Genomic DNA, 24,032 nt, shown 5'->3' with positions numbered 1-24,032 from the left:
CATGCAAAGAACCATTCAAGCCTGCGAATGCTTCTACATAGAAGTCACGGTTCTAAAAGGACGATTGCCTTTTAAAGAACCATTAAAGAACCATGTGTTGGCTTTGTAAGATGTTATTGGAACGCAGCCAGCCTCCACAGCCAGGCGACCGGGTGACGCCAGCGCATACGCCACCCCTTAAAGCCCCGTCCAGGTTCCCGGATGCTGTGCCGTTGGGCTAGCTGCGGTGAGGATGCGGTGTCTCGCGCTCTCCTTTCTCTCTTTATGGATTTGCGCGTTTTATTGCGCCGCCGGCGAAAACACCGGCGTTAAGAAGATGAAGATGCAGTTCGCGACGGGGCCGCTGCTCAAGTTCCAGATTTGGTGAGACGGTTTTTCTAGAAATGCTCCGTGTTCAGGTAGCGCTAGGCTATACACCGGTAAGCTAACGCTATGTTGACTTTAGCGCAGTGGCTAACGGTCGTTTTCTGACCCCGGTTATAAGACACGGGGTTCGGCTGCGGCCGCGGCTTGTCCCACTTGTCTCGGTAGCTGAGCCCAGAAGCCGAGCCAATGTTCCCCTCGCTTCGAGAAAGCTAGCCAGGCTTTCGGCCGAGCCGTGTGAAGAGCCTGGCTAATTGAACTAGCCGCTTCCGCGGACTCTAATCCGATTAACAGCCGTTGCTCCTCAGGTTAAGCAGGTCTGATGCGTGCGAACCCGTTTCTGCCACTTGAAAACAGAAAAGTCCTAATAATGTCTTATAAAAAACGACTTGATGCCTCACGATGGTGAGAAATTGCCCTCGTAATCGTGACAGAAGGCTAAGGAGCTATTGCGTCATAGGTATGAGCTGTTAAGTCATATTTATAAGTAAGCAAGTCTTAGTCATGAGATGGTTAGTCGTGATTACGTGATACTAAGTAGATTTAAGGCGCAATTTTGAGATAATAAATCACTAATATGAGAAGTCATAAGCAAGACCTTGTAGGTCGTATTTGTGTGATCTTATGCCATATTTATCAGATTGTAGGGCAACATCGTGAGGCATAATTTTGAGACACTAAGTCATTGTTATGAGCTGTTAAGTCATATTTATAAGTAAGCCAGTTATAATTGACATAGTAAGTCATAATTATGAGATGATTAGTTGTGATTATGTGACACCAAGTCATAATTATGAGAATACGTCACAATCATGACTTAATCTGTAATTTTGACATAAGTCGTTATTATGAGAAGTCATAAGGCCTTGTAAATTGTAATTATGTGATCTTAAGTCATATTTCTGAGATTATAAGGCAATGTTATGACTTGGTGAGGTGTGATTTTTGAGACGCAGTCGTTGTTATGAGCTGTTAAGTCTTATTTATAAGTAAGCATGTCATGATTATGAGCTGGTTAGTCGTGATTACATGATACAAAGTCATAATCGAGACTTTGTAAACCGTAATTGTGTAAACTTAAGTCATTTATGAGATTATAAGGTAATATCGCGGCTTTGTGAAGCATAATTTTGAGACACAGAGTCGTTGTTATGAGCTAGTAATTCGTAATCATGACTTTGCAAGTTGTAATTTCGAGATAAAAGGTTATTATTATTATTATGTAATTGTCATAATCGTGACTTTAAGTCGTAATTTTGAGATGCTAAGTCACAATTATGAAATAGTAAGTCGTAATTATGAGATTAGGGCATAATTGTGTATACATAGTAAGTCATTATGAGTCACTAAGTCATAATTAAAAGGCGTTGAATCATAATTGTGAGATGCTATATCATAAATTGTCTTACAATTAGGACTTACAAAGTCAGTCGTAATTATGAGACAGTAAGTTGTATTTTTGAGATGGCAAATCATAATTATTAGATGCTGTGTCATAATTAAGGGAAACCATATCATTATTATGGCTTACTTAAATGGCTACAGGGCTTTTAAGTAATGGCTACTCTGGCGGAGGCGGTCTCTGGCGGAGGCGGTCTCTGGCGGAGGCGGTCTCTGGCGGAGGCGGTCTCTGGCGGAGGCGGTCTCTGGCGGAGGCTTTATGAAAAGTTGGAGTGAGCTGAAACAGTCCCATCCTATCTCAATGCTGGTGCCTCTGGATGGCACAGTGATGTAATTGAGGGTGTTGCGGTTGGCAGAAATGAACGGGAGAGCGGGTTGGTGATGGTGAGGAGGGGGAGGCCCTGATGGTCAGTCTTGGATTGATTCAAAGTTTCTGCATTGTTCAGTCATTAAGAGGCAAGTAAAGTCATTCAAAGTGGTTTGGTGTGAAACGGTTGCCTAAGCTTGGTGGTGATGGGGTCCAGGGGTTTGTCTACAACACACACAGGCACCACTGTGAGCATTTCACATCAAACCGCTCTGTAGGACTTTGTTTACATCTTCACTATTTATTTAGACAGAAACAAAGGGAAAATCTGTGGAAGGAGAGATCATAGTCCTATTTTTACTCCTCCCTCCCAGCGGTGGTTGTCACATGATCTTTCCTGGGTCCTTGCTTCCCTTTTTTCTGTGTACAGACTGCTGTGTGTTGCTGTCTAAAATCCTCTGTGTTCTGTTCCAGCATCTCCTGAGGGTACAAGCGGGTGTTTGAGGAGTACACGCAGGCTTTGTACCAGCGGTACCCAGACATCCGCATAGAGGGGGAGAACTATCTTCCTCTGCCTGTTTACAGGTGAGAGAGGGGCTCATTCAGCACTGCATCATAAACCTTTTATAGCTGTTCCTGCTATTATGATGGACAGTAATTCAGTCTGACAGCTGTTGCGTCATCGTCTGATTACAAAAGAAACAGCTTTTGCATTTTATACAGCAGTTAGCTCCGGCCATGTGAGCTGATTGGTTGAGAAGCGTTCTAAACGAGCTGTTACTTTGCCATAATGTCTCATTATTTTCACAAACACTGTATCACTCCGAGAACAATGAGATACTGTTGCCAAGCAACGGCTTTGAGACCAACAGCTGATTTGGTCAGACTCTGAAGAAGAGATTCCCAAACTGCCGTCACAACTGAGCAGCTTTTCAGTCGGCAGCTGTGACAGAAGAACAGCTGAACAGCCTGGAATCAGCCAGAAATGAACCCAACACCATTTGCCAAACTAAATGGGCTGTAAGAAGCTTTACAGACCGGCTGGATCAAAACATTAATACTGATCTGGAAAAACTGACCAAACTGAGCTGAACCTGATATTGGGTCAGTTTTATGGCTCAGTCTGAGTTGGTCCGACTCTGAAGATCAGACCACACGTTTGGCGAATGGTATAGAAATTCTTTATAGAGGTGGTGTTGGGAACCAGAGGTCTCGATGTCCAGAACACAAGTATAGCCATTGTATTTAATGGTGTTAAATCCAGCAAAACAATATAAAAAGGTTTCTTTGAGGACTTTTTTTGCCTTAAAGTGACTTTCAAACAAGTCCCCCACTGATGGCTTTTTAAAAATAGGTCAGAAGTCTTATCTTGGCAGGACTGTATAACAATTTGTGAAGCCTCAGGTAAAGTATGTGTGTAGTAACTTTCTTTAAGGTAGCTTTTAAACTCTTCAGACGTCTGGTTCCTATCACCACCACTGTGAACGATTCTGACTCTAAGTTTCTCTATAACAGGGCATTTCGCAGTAACCACTCTGAATGATGGGTATTATTTTGAAAAGTCAGTGGAATTCCCCTTTAACCTTATTGCACTTTTATTATGTAATCATTGAACTTGGGTAGGTGGTAAGTTGTTATATAATAAGTATGATTAATAATGACTATCATGACTTTTATTCAGCATTTCACATACGACGCTGCGATGAATCCAGTGAAACAGGATTATGCTCTCTCTAATGATTCATGCAGTGTTCAGTGTTTGTTAAAAGGGACCTGTTATGCTTTGCTATTTTTTCCCTTTACTGTGTTTTACTGTGTTTACTGTAGCTTTTAGTGCAGGTAAACAGTGTATGAAGTCACAGAACTCAAAGTGGACAGAAACCACTTTTCTCAGCTGCCTGAAAAGCCTCGTTGGAATTCCAGCCCTTTTCCTTTGTTACACGATGACATCATCACGTAACACAGTCCTTATTTCGCACCAACCGGCAAGCTCAGAATATCGAATGTCGAATGAGAGCGAAAAAGCACCTTTTGCATGTTTTTTTTTTTTATGTTGACCAACTGATTCGACTGATTTATTGTAGAAATATCAACAAATTGTGTTTTTTTTTTTTTTTTTTTTTTTTTTTCTCCTTCTTTTTCTTCTTCCAGGTACGTTGCTTCCTTTCTGTCTATTTTCAAACTGCTGGTGATCGGAGTGATTGTCGTAGGGAAGGACCCGTTTGCCCTTTTCGGTATGCCAACTCCAGGACTTTGGCTTTGGAGTCAAGAGAATAAGGTGAGAGCTTGAACATGTGTGTCAACACTTCAGCACCTAAAGCTGCGGATGGATGGATGGATGGATAGATAGATAAACTTTGTCTCGCTTCTGGTGTCTGTAGTAGAGCATGACTGATGTGACAGGCTGATGCCAGTTTTAAGAGGCAGGAAGTCTGATAGTCGATAATATTCATAAAGTTGAATATTTACAGGGTGATTCAAAAAGATTCGTCTGAATTCAAAGTGATTTATTTCACTTGCAAATCATTACAGAGGAATGCATATTGTAAATGGTTTAGTTGACCATAAAGTTTATGTAATTTTACAAGTGCTCAACATGAACCTGCTCCAGCTGTACGGACGACATCAACACCACAGTCACACTCATCCCAGACTGGAATGAGCGTGTCGGGCGTCGCTGCTCTCACGGCTCTTTCAGTGGGATTTCGGAGATCATCCAGTGCTGTGGAACCAACGCCGAACGCTCTGAGCTGCTGGAGCTTCACTGCCCGTGAAAATCAGGCTGCACAGTTCTGATGGATTCACTTCACACACATTCAGGGGTCTCAGCTCCTCTCAGACTGAAGGGAGCCGGTCAGAAACTCTATGACCCCCTCTTACAGTTGGATTGTGATTGGTTCCTAGACGCCTCACGACTGTAAAATTATGGCACTTTGAAATCGGATGAATCTTTTTGAATCACAGTGTATTTAAATTAAAATTTTATAATGCAGTTTATAATGTCTTACTGACAGATATGAGTGTCACATCTCAATTGACACACTTCTTGGTTGTCAGTTGAGAGCTGGTGCTGGTTGTTTGTGGTTATATATCACTTCCGGTTCCGCTTTGAGTGTACGCTGTGCGTGTTGGCTGCCACAACTCGCTGGTGTTTTGTTTTTGCTTTGTTTTTCTTGTGCTTGCTTCATGCCTTCATTATGTGCCCCTGGTTGGTCCCCCTGTAAAATTGATTCAAGAGCAGTACGTTCTCACCCATGCTCTCTCAGCTACACTGGCTGGCGGTCTCGCCCCATATGAAGTTAAAAATTTTACTACTCACTTTCAAAGCCTTGCATAACCTGCTCCACCCTACCTCAGAGAGCTGCTGACCTCTTACACTCCCTCGCGCTCTCTCGGGTCTTCTTGTAATAACTTACTTGCTGTCCCAGCACCAGACTCTCCACTTTGGGAGGGAGGTTCTTCAGTGCCACAGCCCCCAAACTCTGGAATTCTCTTCCTCAATCCCTCCGGGACCCCCCTTCTTTTTCCTCTTTTAAATCTGACTTAAAGACTTTTCTCTTTAATGCACATTTTTTTTTCTTCCTCCTTCACTGCTTAGTTTGATGTGTGAAGCGACCTTGGGTTTGTGAAAGGTGCTATATAAATGTAACGTTATTATGATTTATTATTATTATATTTATTTATTTTAACACTCATAAAATCAATCTTAAATAATATAAATATTATAGCACTGTGGGTGAAGCCACCTACAGATATTTAGATTTTTGTTGATTACATCTTGTTTTCTTATTTTTCAGTAGTTCTCTTTTGAGTGCTGTTAATTCCATCAATATCGGCTGATGTTATCAATCAACTGATATTAGTCAGGCTGAAATAATGTATTCTCTACTCCTGTTAGAGCGGTTGGCGAGTTAAAGTAAACTAGCGCTCACTTTCCTTAACTGCAGTGGGTAAAGGGCAGTGATGATTCACCACTAAAAATGAATCTGAAGGCTTAAACCTAATCTGTGTGAGGGAAATGGAAACTGTTGTGTTTGTAGCTTTAGCCTCTCCAAGGTGCTCTGTGAGTAAACAGCCTCCAGCCATCAGTCCCCTGTGGATGTGCTTGAAGCTCATTGGTCACCCCCCTGATAATTTTTCTCTTCTTGGTCTCTGTTGTGTAATCACATTTTAGCTCATGTTAGTGATGTCTCCGTGCTAATGAGCATCACCTGATGGCTCTGTTTTTCAGAGAATGTACGGTTGAGCTATAAAACACCTTGCATCATGTTTTAAGAATCACTTTGTGACACTAAGGCTCAATCCCATGTCTTATATTTACCCCATCCCTTGTTTTCAAGTGTCACTTTGCCCCTTGGAACCGAGTTACAGTTGTTAGTGGTTGAAATCTTCCCTACGACATGGGACCCTCAAATCAAGAGTCTGGTCTTTAGTTACATTTACGGAATGATGTGCCTTCAGAGACGGGGTAGAAAATTTATCATCACCCACCCCTTATTCTTCAGTGATGTGAAGCTGTCAGATATTCACCAGCTTCTTATTTGAATTGGCTTGTTCCACCTTAAATGGAGCACTGGTTACATTCTGGTGCATGTATGTATGTAAAAATGTATATCTGGTACATTTTTTACGGAGAAAAATCTCACATTTGTGGGTTTCTTTGGTCTCTTGTTCAGCCAACTTGCCGGTTTTTATTTTTTCTCATAACTCTGTTTGGAGTGTCTCTGAAAAACCTCTGTTTGGAGGGTCATGTAGCCGTAAACACTTCACCGTACCCCTCTATCTCAACAAGAATCAGGACATCCTACCCCTAGAGGTGAACACGCAAAACAGAGGGGTAGAGGCTGAGTGGTAGGGGCGAGAGGTGAAATGGGTTTGCACCTAAATGTCCATTTATTTATTTGTTTGTTTGTGTTTGTTTGCAGGTATATGCCTGCATGATGGTGTTCTTCTTCAGCAATATGATTGAAAATCAGTGTATGTCTACGGGTGCTTTTGAAATCACGCTCAACGGTAAGACTTTTAAATCAGTGCTCTGTGTCCTGTGCTGTATCCTGTGAAGCTGCGGTTTAAAATGAAACCAGCGTTGTTTAAGTCATACACCTGCCTCTAGATTTGGTTGTATCTGAGGTTTAACTGAGGTTTGTCTTAAACCTGCTACGAACATGGTTTTACTGAGGTTTAATTTAGGATTCGTTTCCGTTAGACGTGTGTAGAAGATTCCATGTTACTGATTGTTGTTGGTAGAATTTGAGCATTTTAATAAAGCATTAAGCCACAGGGATTAGGGATTGTGCCCAACACTGAAATCACTGCAATGCACAGCCGCGTTATTACTTATTACATAGCCAAGCTGTGTAGTTCATTAACAGTAGGCTTAGTCACTTGAATTTGAGTTTAATTTGGATCCAAAAATGCAGCAGTGCATTTTAATACTATTTACTAATAATTAACAGACTAATATAAATATTGTTTGTTTAATAATGATATAGGCTTTTACTAACTTGAATTATCAAATTTAATTTGTATTCAAACATGGCCATCAGATTTTAAAACCTTAACGTTGTGTTTTATTGCTATTTGGTAGTATGTTATAAGTAGTATTGTTATATAGCTCGATGTAATGATGTATATTTGTGTTACAGTGAGTGTTTTGTTGAATCTGACGTAATTTTATAGGAAGTTTGCGCATTAAACCGTAATTGGCATGCGTAGGATTCCTTATTTTCTCAATTTTATCCTTTAAATGTCTTTGTTTCCCCTGTAAATTAATCTAGAAATGTGCTGTTCTGCGCCGTTCTTAATTTGGTTCTTTGTGCATTTCATCCAAATTATTTTCAGCACATTCAGTCTTGCCCATTTTCATCACCTTCTTAGTAGAAGACTACAATGACCTCAAAATGGGGAAGCAGTTTGTGTTGAACCGCAGTTCACTGCCAGACTAAAACAGGCACAAAACCCAGGTATGCGGCATCAGAAATCAGTATATTGGTAATGTTTGTTTTTATTAGATGTTCCGGTTTGGTCCAAGCTGGAGTCCGGCCACCTGCCCTCCATGCAGCAGCTGGTGCAGATCCTGGAGAACGAGATGAAGATGAACATGCACATGGACAGACTCCCACACCATCACTCGTAACCCTTTCTCCTCCCCACTGCCTGGAGCCTAGGACTCCTCCATGTACGTATAGCTTCCAGACAGTCCACATGCCACATCATTCAGGACTTTATATAGTGAAGGGTACGCTCTTCAGTTCTTTCTTTGTTGACACCTGCAATTATTGCCCTAGAGATGAATTTAGTTCTTCCAGTACTGTACATCATAAAACCAAAATGGTTTAAAAATCAATCAAGTTTCTGAAGTTGTGACCTACTTGCACTCATCAGTTGGTGCTTCCGAACATTTCTCTCACATCCGTTGTCTTTGGCCTTCTCAATGAGTGCAAAATGTAAGCTGCATTTAAAACACCTGTGTCAGGCTTCAGTCCTTGCAGGCCAAAACTCCGTAGACTTCAGCACACTACCTCATTAAACACACCTGATTCAGCTCATCAGCTATATGGCAAGGTCTTCATGAACTGAATTCAGAGTTAGACGAGGGTTAACAATAATATCTACGGCACTTTGGCCCAGAAAGTCTAAAGCCTATGTCCCTAACTGACCACTGAAACAATACTTTGCCAGTATCGACGAGTAAATGTCACAAATACCTTCCAAATTGACCCTAGAGCTCCTTCTTTAGTACTTAAGACTCGAGGGGAAGTTCACATGAACAGTTTAGGTCGGGATCTCTTTAGGGCTGCACATATGCATGTATGTTGTTGACCAATATTGGTTGGTTAGTGTAGTGGGTAACACCTCTGCCCTCTACCCTGGAGACTGGGGTTCAGTCCCCCACCTGGTCAAGCACCCTACACTATACCAATAAGAGTCCTTGGGCAAGACTCCCAACACTACCTACCGATGTAGAAAAAAAACGAGCAAATTGTAAGTCGCTCTGGATCAGAGCTTCTGCCAAATGGCATAAATGTAAAGTGTTACCGAACAGCAACATTTTAAAAAATATGCTCAAAAATGATTTGTATTAAACATTTCATATTCTCTGCTCTGAAGGCTCTTTTTATTATCAGACATTCAGAGGGGGTATTAGTTGCTGACGATATCCGCTTTATATCCGCTTGTTTTGGCACTGTGCTGTAATTTATTACAATAACGATGTCATCATATCACCCAGCGCTCACTGTGTTCTTCACTCCTCTCTCCAGTTTTGAGGTGGGGCTCTCCTACGGTTGCGAGGCGACGTTTATGAAGGTTTGTGCTGAAAGTAGTGGATCTACTAGCGCAGGCCGGATGTCCCGCTCGCTCCTCGCCACACCCCCCGGAGACGCCCGCCTACAGATACCGGCTTGGGGTCCACGGCAACAGCAGTGGCCTTTTGTTACTACTGAAGCCCACATGCTGTGTAACAACCATTCAGTTCAGGATTAACATGTATGTAGATTTTGGTAAGAGAGAATCTGCACTGAAGCTCATCTGTAGAGTTTGTGTTGAGCTGCTTCAAGCGTTCCTGCCACTACGGGAATCTTGGGGAGTCTTTCAGCTTCCGCCTTTTTAATGCTCATCCTATGGCTCAAACATGGTCTTTACGTTCTTTCATAAAAGATTGAAGACGACGTGTAACTTATTCAACTGACCCAGTCATGGCTATTTAACATTAGACAGATTGTGGGTTGTTTTATTGACCTCCTGTAACTTTTGTATTCGTTTCTATAGCCAACCATGTTAACTGAGAATAAAATAAAATAAATTCTATCAAAGGTGAGTCTGATGTCTTTTGAAACTATAAAATTTTTTGAAAATATTAAGAAAATTAAGAAAAAGGGAAGTTGCACCTGGTGTTATTATGGTGAAGGAGGGACTTCCAGAAGTTCAGAAGCAATATGATTGAACAACACTTGAAAGGAACATTGGAAAGAGCTACCGAGCCACTGCAAAGACCTTAAACCTGCAATTTTAAGACTTTTCTGTTTTGACATACGCAGTGACTGGACAGTAAAGCAGTAGGTGTTTGGTTCTGTACTTCGCTACATGAGGTTTGAAATGAATGACTGTGAGATTAAACTGCAGTGTCAACTGTCGTTTGAGAGTATTTTAGAGGCCTTAAGGAGGCCTTTTAGAGGTGCGTCAGACATCTGGTTCCCATCACCGTCACTATAAACCACTTTAGACTCTACAAATGTGCGTTTCACACTTGACCACTCTGAACGACTACATTTTAATGATTTACTTGTGTAGGAAAGTGGAAAATAGGTGGGATTAGTGGCATAGAACTGTTAAATCTTTGTGCCCTAGATAGTAGCAGCAGCAGTCTTGGGTCTTAATAAGATTACTTCAGGTTAGATGTCTTATCTCTTAGTACTAGATTACATTAATTATCTTAATCCACACAAGCTGGTCTTTCCAGAACTTTGGTTTCAGCTTGTCTACAGTTTAGAGCAAAGAGTCCACATCATTCCTTTTGATACAAACGCAGCAGTGCTGCTCAGTGTCTCTGCTGGACTGAGAATAGCCTACCAACCAAAAATATCCAGCCAACAGCGTCTTGTGGGCAGATGAGCTATCGTCTCTGACTTTACATCTACAAGGGGGACTGACAAGGTAGGAGTGTCTAATAGAGTGGACACAGTATTTAAAAACTCCAGCAGCACTGCTGTGTCTGATCCACTCGTACCAGCACAACGTCAGTGTTACCTCAGTGCTGAGAATGATCCACCACCCAAATAGTACCTGCTCTGTGAGGGTCCATGGGGGTCCTGACCACTGAAGAACAGGGTATCAGAGTATCAGAGAAACAGATGGACTACAGTCTGTAACTGTAGAACTACAAAGACCAGCTATACAGTAAGTGGAGCTGATAAAATGGACAGTGAGTGTAGAAACAAGGAGGTGGTCATGATGTTGGGCCTGATTGGTGTATGTCCAATGTACAGGTGTACAGCTACACTTAATCCTTCTGCTCCCAAGTCATCACTGGTGGTAATGCGTAGTGTGTGGTGCTACTACGAGTGCATCAGACACAGCTGTGTCACTGATTGAACCGTCACCCACAAATATGCAGACCGCTGATAGAGGACGAATAGCACAAAAAGCATCTACAGATGAGCTACAGTCTCTAAACACAACAGATGTTCAGTCTTATCGGCCTTTTCATTCCAAGTTGGAACAGACACTGTAGTAATGCATATAAAATGCTGTCAAAAATAATTTTAAAATTATATAATATATATATATATATATATATATATATATAAGCGGCCAAAATGAGTTTCCTCCGCAGGGTGTCTGGACTGTCCCTTAGAGATAGGGTGAGAAGTTCGGTCATCCGGGAGGGACTCGGAGTAGAGCCGCTGCTTCTCCACGTTGAGGTGGTTCGGGCATCTTGTTAGGATGCCTCCTGGACGCCTCCCTTGGGAGGTGTCACAGGCAAGTCCACCCGGGAGGAGACCCCGGGGAAGACCCAGGACACGCTGGCGTGACTATATTGCCCAGCTGGCCTGGGAGCGCCTCGGAGTCCCCCCAAGGGAGCTAGTGGAAGTGGCTGGGGAAAGGGGGGTCTGGGCCTCATTGCTTAAGATGCTGCCCCCGTGACCCGAACCCCGGAGAAACGAAAGATGATGGATGGATGGATGGATGGATGGATATAATATATATAATAAAAAAAAAGAGTCAAAGGAGTTCCCCTTTAAGGCAGAGAAAGTCAATCTTTGAGGGAACACTTGGCCTGAGGCTGAATCTCAGATGGCTCCTTACTGTCTGTAGTGCACTGTGCAGATAATGAAATAATGGCTTCCACACCCACATAGGCCCTCATTTGTTCAGTAGAAAGCAGTAGAAAGTAGAACTGGTCCAATCAGAAAGCGAGTTTGACTTACCCAATCACAACCCTGACTGGTTGGTGTCAGTCAAAGCTTTGGTAAGCTGCTGGTACCCAGATCTAATGGCGCTTCGACCGAGGGTGTATGTGGACGGTATCTGATTCTAGCAGTATGTGTGCATGTTAGGTAGTAGAATAAAACACTATGGACAATTGACTTTGCAGTCATATCAATATAATAATATTGTCACGCACCCGTCCCCTGTGCCCCGGTGACGGCGGCGAGAGCTGGCAGGAAGGCAGGGCCCGAACTATGAGCAACGGCGGGGTGAGAACTGCGGGGTGGCGCATGAGTCCTGAATACCACCGAGGGACACGAGAGACAGCGGGAGGAGGACGTCAGCTGCCAGAGAGGGGAGGATGATGATGACGGCCACTATAGGCACGAAGGCGGGAAGCGACTCCTAAGCTTGGCCACCTGGGTTGAATGAGAGGCAAATTAAAGTGGCCTAACCTGGATTTTCCGAGTGTGTAGATGCTCAAACACAACTGCGAATTTCAGTACCTTTGTGAATATTGTTTTACAAGCTCAAAATCTTCTTAATCTTGGAGAGGAGATGGGAAGCACTACAGTAATCAAATGGAGATTTTATCAGCATAGATTGTAGATCACCAAAAGGGTGCTTATACCTTTTGAAGAAAAAACAACAATCTTTGTGCTCCAGGACTTAAAAGTGTAACCTCTTGGGTGAGGAGTCAGTGCAGCTCCTTAACAACAAACAAACAAAAAGCGATTGTACTATATGTGTAACTTGTGTGTTTGCTGCATGATGCAAAATATCCTACATTATTTTCTCTGTTCTTGTTCCCACCACTTTTCCAAACAAAGTGATGCTTGTACCAGTGAGTACTCATAACTTAAAGTAGGCCTTAAAGGTGCAGTGTGTAAGATTTAGTGGCATCTAGTGGTGAGATTGCAGATTGCAACCAACTGAATCCCCCTCCCTCACCCCTCCCTTTCCAAGCGTGTAGCAGAGCCTATGATGGGTTTTCTGCTGTCGCCTGTCCCGATTCTACGGAGCCCTTCTGGTGACATCCGATATTAATAAAAACAACACGTGGCCACGCCTTGAGAACGATATCCTAATGCGTGACAATGGCTTAGTGAGGTGTGCGAACAAGATAATTAAGTTGCAACCAGTACTTAGTAAGGCGTGAGAACGAAATTATGCCTTATTAAGCTGTGGTCAAGGCTGAATTATCTCGCTCCCACACCTTACTAAGTTGTGACCATGCATTATTTTTATTTATAGGGGATATCACCAGTGGGGCTCTGTACATTTCCACTGCGCTTCTTTGTTTTTCCGCCTCTTTGACGGCGAGTGTTGGCCCTAACTCACTTTTTCTTTTGCTAAATCATAAGTTTGGTCCTCCACTTGTCCAAATTTGGGTTCTTATGTCACTAAATGCTCAGCCAGCACCAGCAGCAACCTCTGATTCTCCTTCTTTATACGTCTTCCAACCGGAGCTACAGCGCCACCTAATTCAAACTGCTGCTTCTGCACAGAAATGCAAAAGGTTCCCTCTAGAGCCAGCGTTTGGATTTGCCCATTCTGGACTACTGTAGAAACATTGTGGGGCAACTTGCCAGAAGAGGACCTGCTCCATATGTAAAGAAGAAGGGCTCATTCTAAGCTAAAGACAACACAACAATTCATAGTTACAGGTGATTATACACTAATGAAAACAGGGTTTTGCATAATGTATTCCACTTCTGATAATAGATCCCCCTAAATCTTACACACTGCACCTTTAATCTTCATTTTCTCCTTTTCATATTGCTTTCCAGCACCTGCTACAAACATTTTAGGCTTTTAAGTTGTTCCTGAAGCCTGGGGTCATTGGCAGTCCTGCAGGCAGTGCTGAATGAAGGTCCTATCCGTGTCCTTCATGTGCATGTTGTGGCTCACGCTCAAAAGCTTCTTAGCCAGAGAGAGCAGGACGGGAGATGGCTTGATATTCCGGTGCCTGGGGCTGGAGGGGAAACGGTGGCACCAGCGCAGACGAGTGAGAGTCAGCGGGAGGTAAAACTGGCAGGCCAGCAGGATGAGCTCCTCTTCACACGGGGACGGTCCTCGACGAAGAGAGTCGTAGTCCTTTGACTGTGTGCATGCAGAGAAAGATGGACCGTGAGCTGGTTTCTACATTTTTCTGGAAGGACACATATGATGTTGGTGTGGAGAGATGCACTAAAACAGTGTTAATTCATTAACCGTTTGCAACCTTTCTGTACTCTGTCACGATTGTCCCCTCCCAGTCCTCCATGTGCTTGTGTTTACCTTTTTTTCTTGTCCATGTGCTTCCTTGTTTTGATTCTTCCCTGTTCTGCCCCCTTGTTTCTAGACTCCGCCCTTGATTGTTCTCACCTGTGTCTTGTTAACCCTCTTAACCACCTGTGTCTTGTTACCCTGTTCTAGTATCAAAGCCCTTTGTTTTTCCCTAGTTATCTGCTGGTCTTTGTATTTTATTGTTTGGTTTGTATCTTCTGTTTGGTGTTGTATCTTCTGGCCTCCATTATATTTCCTAATCTCTGTTTTTGTGTTTAGTCTGTTTTCCTTTTTGTCATGTCTGTCCATCATTCTCTCCGTGTTGGCTCTTTGACCCTGGACTGTTTAGACCCTGAATCTGGATTTGTCCCTAATAAATCTAATAAATCTCGCTTCTCTCAGCATGTGCGTCCGCCTCATCATCACTGCCCAGCGTTACAACTCCTTACAGATAAACAGGACATACATTTACTGTGCCTTGAATACTGATATGGTATTACATTAAATAACTGCATCATTCCTGAAACTTTGTTTTTTTCACAGTTTTGACCTAAAACATATATTTTAACCCAATTCATGGTGGAGTGGTACATGCGGGGTGTTTTTAGGCAACACAGTCCCCAAAGGAAACTTTTCCCATCATCAACATCACATATGAAAACTCAGAAGTCAAATCTAGATTTGCTGGGTTTGAATCCCCAGCCAGGCAACCAGGGTCCTTGTAGGGAATCTGCATGTTGTTCCCATATCTGTGTGGGCTTCCTCCCACAGTCCAAAGACATGCGGTCAAGCCAATTGGAGATGCTAAATTGGCCCTAGGTGTGAGTATGTGTAGTTCGGTGTGTCTGTCCTGTGATGGACTGGTGATCTGTCCAGGGCGTTTCCTGCCTTCCACCCAATGAGCGCTGCGATAGGCTCGACAATCAGCATAATTACGAAGTGACAGAAAGCAGCCAATAAAGTTTTTATTTCCAAAAGACGGGACCACTTTCATGAGAAGACACATCACTCTAGGCCTTCCTGAAGTCCTAGACACGACAGTGGCTGTGAATACGAGCAGCAGCCTAATCAGTGGGTTAGAAATGGAAAACTAAAATGCTAAAATGCTAGAACACAGAAAATCTTTTCGAAGCCTCAAACGTCTTAATCTAGAACAGAAACAAAAATGCATGGAAATCAACATTAGCTTAGTGCTAACAGACACGCTAGAAGTACAACAGCGTTTTATGGCCACGGTTAATCAAAATAAAAATAGTAGACTTCGAGAATAAAGTCGTAATATGTCTAGAAAAATGTAGTAATATTTTGAGATAAAAGGCATAATATTTGAAGGATAAAGTGGGCTTACTGTAGGGGGGCTGCCACAATGTGTTGGGGTCTCGGTTGCTGTGAGTTCCACTCACTCCTGTCTCTTGGTGGATCAATCATTTCGATGAACTCCACCAATTCCTCAACGCCTGCCTTCCCTTTGTAAAGCCTTTGGGAACAATATTGCAGTCTTTCCTGGTATTAATGCCACTCTGTCGTAACTCCACACCTTTTTTTCTCTAAATATTATGATTTTTTTTAAAATAGTACGACTTTTTTCTCTAAATATGACTTTTTTCTTGAAATAGTATGACTTTTTTTTATTTTTATCTAAATATTGTTACTTTTTGTTAAATATTACAACCTTTTTCTTGAAATCGTGCAACTTTTTTCTCTAAATATTATGACTTTTTAAAAATATTACAACTCTTACAACTTTTTTGTTAAGATTGTTTTCCAAAATATTACAACTTCTTTTCCTGAAATAGAATGATTTTTTTTCTCAAAATATTACTACTTTATTCTTGAAGTTTACTGTTTTTATTTTTATTAACAGTGGCCCTAAAACGCTGCCACACTAGAAGAAATGAGTATTATGGTGTAGTTGTTTTTCCTTCGTGTTTTGGCTGAAGTTTGACATTGGTGGCCTAAATTGAAGGTTTACCTTACATCTAGTCACGGTTCTCCGTAGCTAAACTGAACACAGTATAATGTTGATGCTACTGAACATCTTCACTAAACAGAATAAACAGTGCCATTCATCTTTTCTCAGTGACCTCACAGCTTTAGGACAGCTGACTCTCACACTATGCAGCGTGTCTAGAGTCTAGTCTGTCTGTATTTGACATGGCAGACTTAAAGTGTCAGATTAAAGAGGTACGGTACCTTAACGCAGCTGCCGACGCTGAACCTCGCCTGCTGTCCCGAGGCCAGGAAGGATACGAAGACATGCTGTCGTCCCAGAACTCTGACCCCCACGTTTTTATTGAGTGACAGGAAGATGGGCCTGAAGGGAGTGGGGGTTTGGGCATGGTCACTCCAGCTCCATCTTCTGGTCCTGGCTCCTCCTTCATCGAGACTCTGCCCTCCCCACATGTCCATATTCAGCCTGAAAGAGATAACGCAGCTGTGTTACAAATACAAATACATATACAGACTTTATTAGAAACCCTAGATCTACTTCCCCTCACTGGCCATTTTATGAGCTGCACCTACCTTATAAATGCTCTATGTAGGTGTATTGGCACTATATAAGCCCCCCTGACCCCCCATTCATCATTGTTTGTGACCACAGGGTCACTGTTGACCAGATATAATTTGGATGGTGGTTCTTTCTCAGCACAGAGTTACCACTGAGAGTAGTTGTTGGGACTTTAACACACATCATTGCCACTCCTAGGCTAGGAGTGGTCCACCACCCCAAATGTCCAGCCAAGAGTGCCTCTGTGGTCAGAAACTGGTCACTGATGAAGGGCTAGAGGATGAGTAGAGCAAAATGTGCATCAACAGGTGAAAGTGGAGCTACACGGTACCATTTTCTGATAAGTGTATGGCATGTGGTCTTCGATGAGCGCGGTCAGCGCGGTCCATTTTAGCTTTCATCTAAGACTAACTGCGAGATATAACACTGTCTTGAACTGCGCCCACCCAGAACAACGTGGCCTAGTCTGATGCTCCTCTGCATAACAACTGGCTTTCTCTTGAGTGAGCTGCTCTGCCGTTTTACCGCGTCGATCAATAACCAGAGCACAGACAGAGCCGACACCTTGACCTTACCAGACCCCGCCGTTGCCGTGGTAACAGGTGGCTCTGCCGCTGGACTGGAACAAGGCTCTCATTGGGCCGTTTGGTGTGATGTCATCCTGGATGACGCACACCCTCTCCTCGTTTGTGAGAAGGATGATGGCCAGATTTCCGGAAGGGTAGCTGCGTTGCTGACGTTAGGGAGAAAACGGATGGCATCCCTATAGAGATCACGGGGCCTACACAGCATTCAGGTTACATCTCTGGCCTGGTAAAGATTAGAGTTGTGTGTAAAAGTCTGAGCACTGAAATGACCAGTCTTTGCTGATTTGTCTGCTATGTTTAACATATTAGTACATTATAAAATATTAGATGTACTCCAGTATTGGTGGCTGTATAGCAGAGGTCACTAATAGGCGGACTGCAGTCTGAGTCAGGACCCAGACGCTGTCATATGCGGACCTGGGCCTATAACCGGTAAGCTATAGAGAATTATTTGATCTCGATGGGGTGGTCCTAATCTAATCGCCGTAACATTCCTAGTCAGTCAGAGGGAAGGTATTTCACATGGCGTGAAATTTGACTGAATTGGACTTCATTTGGTTTGATATTCAGTTGTTGACTGTATAAGATGCTGATACTCCTACTAGGCTACTTCCGTAGACAGTACGTGGCACTGAGTCACAATGCAAGTCAGACATGTATGATCTTCTGGACCTTTGCTTGAGGAAATAATAATAGTGATAGTGAGAATTAGTATGTTTGTGCTTGTGGACAATCCATGCCGCTGTGGTCGGAACAAAACCTCGTACCTCCAAAATGGTAACTTTACAGATTAAGCAAAAAGCATACTGTACTTTTAATGCAAGTCAATGGAACCAGACTTTTTTTCCCCAGGTCATTATGGGTCAGTTCTATTAGTCCATTCATCATGAAATTTAGGGTAACAGGTATTTTCAAATGATGTCAAAAACTGAAAATGAAACAAAATACAAGGTTTTCTTCCGACAACTGTGACGTATGTAGTTCTGATGAGGATCTCATGAACCACAAGGTTTTAACCTTTACTGCCCTCTGCTGGTGTTAAAGTGAATGTTAAAGGTTCCTCCGTTCTTGCGGAGCGTTAAGTAACTGTAAGGTCCTAAAATGAATTATTTCTGAAAGGATACAAGACTTGGGCAGAGCCGTCTGGAAACCCGGTGAGGAATTTGTTCCCGTTTGAGTAAAACTTCTGTATGAAACCTGCACTGTCCTAGAAAAAAAGAAGGCTACGTGGTGTAACAGTACTTTTTTATCCAATTCAAGTCCCAGCAAACACAGAAAAACATACAACAAAATACTGTAGTAGTTTTCTAAGGCCGCAGGGGGTGCTGGAGCCTATCCCAGCGGTCAGAAGGCAGGACACACCCTGGGCCAGTGTGTGAATGAACAAAAAATGATGAATGTGATAAAAACTGCTGATCAAATCTGAGACCTGTGTGGGTGTGGCAGGCAAGTAGCATGATTGACAGCTCCCTGACCAACACTCCTAGCTCCGCCCCCTCACAGAACTAAAATCATTGTCTGGCTTTTATGTGACCCTAACTGGACGGAAAACATCACAGATGAACAGACGGACGAAGCAACGTGTAAATGATCTGACTCTGAAACTGCTTTGTGTGGGCGGGGCAAGAGACGTCAGCCCTCTGATTGGTCAGGGGAATGCTTACCGAAGAGGTACCCAAGAATAGGACTGCCCAGTTTACATGGAGAGAAGAGAAATATATCGGTCATTTATGGTCATTGAAAGGCTAAACTTAACACATGTTTACTGTTTGCCTGCAAGAACAAGGTTTGGCTTCCCTGAGTCTTCAGTAAAAAACTCTCTTATCTGTTACAAACTGATCAGTTGTCTGAAGAACTCTTTACTGATCTGATGTTCCAGGCATGTACCTGTTGATTGTGTAGACCAAACCCCATCGGTCCAGACACAGAAGGCTCACTCCAGTCCCACGGTTCTGGCTTATCCTCCTTCCTGGAGTCTTTCTTTACAGCAAAGCTTTCTTCCATGGGCGCACAGCTGGAAAGCTGGAAATTGATTGTCTGGGTGTGAAACGAACCTGTAGAGAGGTAGAATCTGTAGTCATACTGTAATTTCTCTCCGCTTCTGCCAGTTAAGTGGAATTTACATATGCATTAAAGTAGTTGTGCTGTTTTTCCGGCTTGGGATTGCCGAAAGCTGTATTATAGAAGCCTATGGGAGGTTAAGGCCACAGCACAGAAGCAAATATACTCTGAAAACTGTAACACATTCTGAAAACTGTTGGGCTGTTCATTTAAGTTTATTGTGATTTTTAAAACGTCCCGTAGTTCTTAGGCCCATATGGCACATCAGAATAAGACGGCCTACTTACTGATCTCTGATGACAGTCTTGCTTGGGCCTCTCTGTAGAACCTCTCCATCTCTCTCTGCTGCAGTCTTAAATTCAGCCACAAGAGGGAAACCAAGAGCAAATGGGTCACCCTCAATCCCAGTGTGCAGCGGATGTCACGGATTTCATTCAAACTCATGGGCTTCACTGACCTGCGTTCCTCGCTGTCCCACTCTCCAGCTTCCAGCTCCACCTCCTCCACACTGCTGTGGAAGTCTCCTGCTCCTATGATCCCTCTAGGCCTCTCTTCACACAGCTTCAGAACAAACCTCCTCTCCTGGGCCACCTCCTCAAACACCTCCCTATACCGCTGACAGCAGAATTCCTGGAGAACAAGTGAAGGCTGCTTTGAGGTGTTTCTCGAAAAATGAAGCACTTGTTTCTTCTGGTTTAACCCTAATGAAGTATCCTGAGGTTAGAACATTTACCTGACGCTCTTATGCAGAGCGACTTACAATTTTGATCATTTTACACAGGTAGGCCAAGGTGGTGTTAGGAGTCTTGCCCAAGGACTCATTGATATAGTGTAGCGTGCTTGGCCTGGTGGGGGATTGAACCCCAGTCTACAGTGTTAGAAGAACAGTTCAGTGGAAAAAAGTCCAAACTACAGCCTTTTTCACCAGATTAATTACAGTTTCGTGGCCAGTTCAAAGAGGACAATGTACTATACGACATATTATTATTACTAATAAAAGAGCAACACTTTCTCTTTTAGTCATTTTGAGGCTGGCCGTAACTCTGAAGTGGATGTGGGAGTAGAAGCAGTGACAGCACTGGCCCCCTTGTGGTCAGTCTGTTGGCAGAATGGAAATTGACTTGGATATTTTTAAATTAGCATAATCAAACAAAAGCATTTCCCTGAAGGATTCGGTTAGCGGCACAGGCCTACACGTTAGCTGCATTAGCCTTCAGTGCTAAACTTAGCACTCGAAAACAGGTCTTGGCTGATCGACCACATTTGCAGTGAGGGTACAACTGTGTACATTTCATTTTCCGTTGAACGATTGCTTTAATCTGGTCTGTTTTTAAACCCACCTTTGGCTCCTCTCCATAGAATGAATCCAGAGGAGGTTTGGCTGTCGCACCGCAAAATTCACACCACGCTGACTGGTCACTGGATGGCTGAGGCTAAAGCCACACAGATAGCATTATTCACATTGTTTGCTTATCATGGAGGACAATATGATCAGCGTTTCACTTACAATAATAAACTCGCGTGCTGCCCGGCTTGGATGAGATTCGGACAATAGGATGTAACATTTGCCTCCTAGCGTTCACTTTTTGTGTTGCATTCTCTCAATTTTGGGCAAAATAGTCTCTTTTGTAATCGTTTTAGACCGTCTTTTCAAATTTGACGATGCACTAAATTCAAATCTCTTTTCGCAGATCCATTCAGAGGTGAGCTGGTTTGTGCCGAAGGAGCAGCGTAGCCTGCTGGTGTGTAGCTACAGTAGACTTTAATCACAGACTTTTATTTAAAACAATTTTTTCTGCAGTCTGGGATATTATTTTGGGGTGGTTTTAGTTTAATTGAAATGTGTTGTTTTGTTTTAGTGTTACTAAATGTGTTGTGCTCCTGAAAAGCATAACAGTCAACTTCCTACAGCATTTTTTACAAGGCCTTATAATCAAATCCGGATCTATTTATGGTCTCTTATAGACCTCATGGTCCAAATAATATGTACTGTTGTTACAAAAAAGTTTGTACATCTACTACTGTACATACTACTTTAGTTTTAAGGAATTGTACAACTATTCTTATACATTTTGACAGAAACATAGGCAAATTATTCTTTGACTCATATAAACGGACTATAAATGGACCCCTGGAATCAATCACAAATACTAAAACACTATTAAAATAAATGTGTAGAGAATGCATAACGTGGTGTGTTCACATGTATACATGACTTTTTCATCTATGACGTTAATACATTGCTGCATTTAATGACACCACAACAACACTGGTTACTGTGAAGGGTCTATAAAGGTGTAGGAGAATATTAAGTGGAATTTGTGCCTGAAAAGCGATGAATACAGTGTAAAAATGCAATGCACATATGAATATAGTGTAAGTGCCAAAATGAAAAGCAAAACCCCCACTATGCTGTTTTCACGTTGCTCGACCTTTTTTCTACTTTAGCTGTGTTTGCGTCATTGAAATGCAACCAAAGCAGTGAAATGCTGTGCACATATGAGACTGCACTGAAACAGTAACATGTGGAAAACATGCCAACGATTTGTTGTTGTTCTAAGCACTTTGTGGAAAGTAATATAGTTCCAATTCTGGGCTGAATTCAGCATTTCATTCTTAAAATGCCGATCCTCATGCACTGCTTTTCAGTAAAGGGGTCAAGTGAAAGTGAAAACAATGTTTTGTTTGTCATTTTGGCACATATTCTGCATGTCTGTATGGAAAAGTAATGGTATGTGTTCATTGCATTTCATGTATTTCCACTGTAGTGATTCGCTTCAAGTTGCCGTGAACTCCTCTCCACAGGGGAAACACTGATCACGCAAAAACTTTGACAGTGAGTCTTGTCTCCAGGAGCTACCTCCTCACTGATTCTTCTCTCTTGTGATTCCCTCCTGTATCTCAGGACACCGTGCAGGCCATGGCTGGGATCCAGTGGAGCTTCCAGCATCTGTATATGATCCTGCTCCGTCGGCTATATAACAACAAACACGCCAGCAGTACAGCAGAGGGAATACAGTGACTGAAGACCAAAGAAAATTCCGGCAAGTGAGTTTTTATCCACCTTAAACTTTAAAGGCCCATAAGGTCCTCATAACGTACATAGTTCACTTACATAACTTGCATAGTTACTGAATGATAAGCCTTAAGAGTAAGAACTGAATGGTAAGCCTGCACTCTAGCGTTCGTAGTCATTGCATTTGCGGGAGGAAAGATTTTTCTTACCGGATCCATCACGTTTTCTCCAGGCTCAGGGTCTCCGATCGGAGAAGCTGCACCTAATACGTTATAACGTCGTTAAAGGGTCCATATCATGGAAAACCACATGCTGTTAAGTTTTTTTTTAATATAAAAGAATTTAAAAAGTCACACTATCTTGCAGTTCAGTGGCACAAACCTGAGCCTTTTTGTGTCATTTTCATATCTTTTTTGGATTTTATTTATTTAAAGATCATCTGGTTTTAAGTGGGTGGCACGGTGGCCTGGGTTCAATTCCCCGGCCGGGCGACCAGGTTCCTCTCTGTGTGGAGTTTGCATGTTCTCCCCGTGTCTGTGTGGGTTTCCGCCGGGTTCTCCGGTTCCCCCCCACAGTCCGAAGACATGTGTGTGTGTGTGTATGTGTGTGTGTGTGTGTGTGTGTGTGTGTGTTTGTGTGTGTGTGTGTGTGTGTGTGTTAATTAATATATTCCTAAAAAGGGATGTGTCCACCAAGACTGGTGTGGGCCACTGATCACTACTAAATACAACCACTACTGTCTAAATGTGCTTTAAAGTACCTATATTAGAAAAATCAAGCATGCAGCTTCATCCCACCGCTCACCTGACTTCCAACTGCTGTCTTGCTCTTTCAAAGCATCTTGGATCCTGTGGATCGTCTCACTGTCCCGTGTCAATGTCCTGGTGTGGGACATTCTTTCGCCTGAGGCCTCTCCACTTTCCATCAGTCCCATCCAGAGAAAGAAAGCGAGGAAACCTGATCCACTTAAGGTTGACTTCCCCTCGGCAGACTTTCCCTCTCCTCGGTTGTCGTTAGGCTGACCAGAACCTGGCAGGTACGGCAAAAGCGGGACATAGAGACGCTCCAAAGGCTATCCAGGCTCCTACTAACCTCCCTGACCTTCATGGCACTTCTGAGCAGCGGTGCGTGGCTCCACTGTGCCCTCTACAGTGTTGATGGTATCCATGGATATTGGAGAGCGCTGACGAGGGTAGTGGTTGGGCCTGTAATATCAGTGCCTGCGGGGAGTCCTGGCGGCCAGCCAGATCAAAGGGCCAGAGTACAAAGGGAGGTCCAGCGTCCTGGGCTTGTGTCAGCTAGATGTCTGAAAACAGGGCTCATGAATCGTCCTGGCCGACCCAGATTCTGTTTTTGTTATAGACCAGTTGTCTGACTGGTAGACTAATTTGTTTAAGGCACCTCTTTGCAATAAGACTACACTTTTCAAGGGTTTTTGAACTGTTTGAAGGTCACAACCACCTTAAATATCTTTAATATCTGTTCATAGCACAAATGAAAAGGGCAACAGCGACCTGTTGCTAGCCAAATAGTGAGCCCACATTCATCTGAACTGGTAAACATCTGGTGTTGCTGGTTTCTGGTCTTATT

General features: G+C 42.9%; 2 protein-coding genes across 3 annotated transcripts; one reads left to right on the top strand and one right to left on the bottom strand.

Moving 5' to 3' along the window:
* The first annotated feature begins 188 nt into the window (after positions 1–188).
* Positions 189–9,890, top strand: selenot1a (selenoprotein T, 1a). The gene is made up of 6 exons (XM_017703375.2): positions 189–363; positions 2,546–2,656; positions 4,223–4,349; positions 6,997–7,084; positions 8,083–8,249; positions 9,334–9,890. Exons 1-5 carry the CDS (start codon positions 233–235, stop codon positions 8,205–8,207), a joined length of 582 nt encoding a protein of 193 aa, XP_017558864.1. The 5' UTR covers positions 189–232; the 3' UTR covers positions 8,208–8,249; positions 9,334–9,890.
* Positions 9,891–12,578: 2,688 nt separating this feature from the next.
* Positions 12,579–23,593, bottom strand: LOC108430723 (glutamate-rich protein 6). 2 transcript variants are annotated; one of them, XM_017703374.2, is made up of 11 exons: positions 23,247–23,593; positions 22,652–22,704; positions 22,287–22,400; positions 20,767–20,859; positions 19,884–20,056; positions 19,714–19,778; positions 19,253–19,419; positions 18,490–18,572; positions 17,354–17,503; positions 16,463–16,685; positions 12,579–14,104 (listed from the first exon to the last, which is right to left on the bottom strand). In XM_017703374.2, exons 1-11 carry the CDS (start codon positions 23,374–23,376, stop codon positions 13,841–13,843), a joined length of 1,515 nt encoding a protein of 504 aa, XP_017558863.1. In that variant the 5' UTR covers positions 23,377–23,593; the 3' UTR covers positions 12,579–13,840. The 2 variants fall into 2 exon arrangements, with proteins under 2 accessions (XP_017558863.1, XP_037401723.1); XM_037545826.1 differs by lacking the exon at positions 20,767–20,859.
* Positions 23,594–24,032: the final 439 nt, after the last annotated feature.

The sequence above is a fragment of the Pygocentrus nattereri genome, chromosome 2, assembly GCF_015220715.1.
Source record: "Pygocentrus nattereri isolate fPygNat1 chromosome 2, fPygNat1.pri, whole genome shotgun sequence".
NCBI classification, from domain to species: Eukaryota; Metazoa; Chordata; class Actinopteri; order Characiformes; family Serrasalmidae; genus Pygocentrus; species Pygocentrus nattereri.
The sequence above is the reverse complement of the archived record's forward strand: the minus strand, read 5'-3'. Positions and strand labels throughout refer to the sequence as shown.